We start from the raw sequence: 1,421 nt of genomic DNA, 5'->3' as shown, positions 1-1,421 counted from the left end.
ATAGTTAACATAGTTTATGGAGGATATAGGAAATTATCTCTTTAAATCAATTTTCGTATCCTTAATTAAGAGCAAAAAATATATGGTTTAATGAGAAATATTTTTAAAGATATGAAATATGAATCGCATATTAATTTCTTCGATTACAAAATATCCTGGTAGAAGTTAGTGGATGCATGTTATAATCTCTTGATCCTCTATAAATTGAGAGCCATGAACATCAATCTCATCACACCAAAACTACAATCTTCCAAGAAAATCAGCATTCTTTCTAGACTACTCTTCAAATTTTAATTTCGCGTTCTGAAATGGCCAGTGGAAAAGTAACAGCTATTGCCTGCCTTGTCATGTTCATGGTTTTCTGCGCAGGTAAAAATAAATCTGATAGCTAGCAAAAATACTCATAATTTTTTTTTTATGCATATTGCTACAGATAGTTCTTATTATCAATTTCCTGACATGCATGCCTTAATGGTTTAATATTAACAAGTTTGGAACATATATATGTTATGCAGATTTTAACACCGTTACGGCATCAACTGCAAACCCAGCATGTTGTCAAGAACATCCCAATTTTGGTCAATGTAATTTGAAAAACCAAAAGGACATGGATCGCTGTAACGATTACTGCAGTTCAAGCTGCAGGGGTGGAGAATGCAAGATTAGGGGTGGGAAGCATGTCTGCCACTGCTACTGTTAAGATATTCCTCAATGCACGCAAACATTTATAGATTCATTCGTTCGACAGATAGATGAAGATTTTTGGTTTATAACGCAGGGAAATGTACTAATTTCTTTGTAAGCTTCTCCATGAATAAGGAATAAAACCAATCGATTAGCCTTTGCCTTTTTGTATGCTTTTGACTAAGATTTTTTTTTTTTTTTTTTTCAATTAAAACTCATATTTGGCCATGCCTACCGTCCAATTTAATTAGCTTATAAATGATTTGTTTTTACGCTCTTTTACCTAGAGATGACCTTACAACGCCATCCGATAGCATATATAATAGTGGTGTGTTTATCTGTTCTTCAACCCCCAGTACTTTCGTTATATCTTCAGTAAGTTTTGATGTGGTACATCTTTGTCAGTATCAACACTGTGTCAATTATAGTTTTTGATACCTTTTCGAACGTATCAACTATCACAGTTGATCCCATCCGTATATTTTCTTTACTTGCTTTACAAGTTCTTTTCTTTCCTAGTTTAGGTAGAATTCCTTTTTCTTTCTTCTAGTCGGTTCTTGTAGAACCTATATAAAGGCTCTGCCATCTTGTCTTAAGAACACATCTTATTATCAATATTAATGTTATCAATTTGATTATCAACTTTTATCTCTTAAATCTTGATCCTTGAATCAGATTTAATTAAGTTTCTGACGAAACTTAAACCTATCCCTGTTACCCTTATATGTGCTACACCA

At 32.9% G+C, this 1,421-nt stretch overlaps 1 protein-coding gene across 1 annotated transcript; it reads left to right on the top strand.

Moving 5' to 3' along the window:
• The first annotated feature begins 225 nt into the window (after positions 1-225).
• Positions 226-855, top strand: LOC113292906 (putative defensin-like protein 25). The gene is made up of 2 exons (XM_026541722.1): positions 226-369; positions 516-855. The coding sequence occupies exons 1-2, from the start codon at positions 309-311 to the stop codon at positions 698-700; spliced, it is 246 nt and encodes an 81-aa protein (XP_026397507.1). The 5' UTR covers positions 226-308; the 3' UTR covers positions 701-855.
• The last annotated feature ends 566 nt before the right edge of the window (positions 856-1,421 follow it).

Source organism: Papaver somniferum, chromosome 7 (genome assembly GCF_003573695.1).
Source record: "Papaver somniferum cultivar HN1 chromosome 7, ASM357369v1, whole genome shotgun sequence".
In the NCBI taxonomy this organism is placed as follows: Eukaryota; Viridiplantae; Streptophyta; class Magnoliopsida; order Ranunculales; family Papaveraceae; genus Papaver; species Papaver somniferum.
The sequence above is the reverse complement of the archived record's forward strand: the minus strand, read 5'-3'. Positions and strand labels throughout refer to the sequence as shown.

Bases quoted from the DNA above. Each gene is read 5' to 3' on its own strand.
- LOC113292906 (XM_026541722.1), top strand. From the start codon at position 309: ATGGCCAGTGGAAAAGTAACAGCTATTGCCTGCCTTGTCATGTTCATG. The intron at 370-515 runs GTAAAAATAAAT...TATGTTATGCAG, and splicing joins GTTCATGGTTTTCTGCGCAG to ATTTTAACACCGTTACGGCA.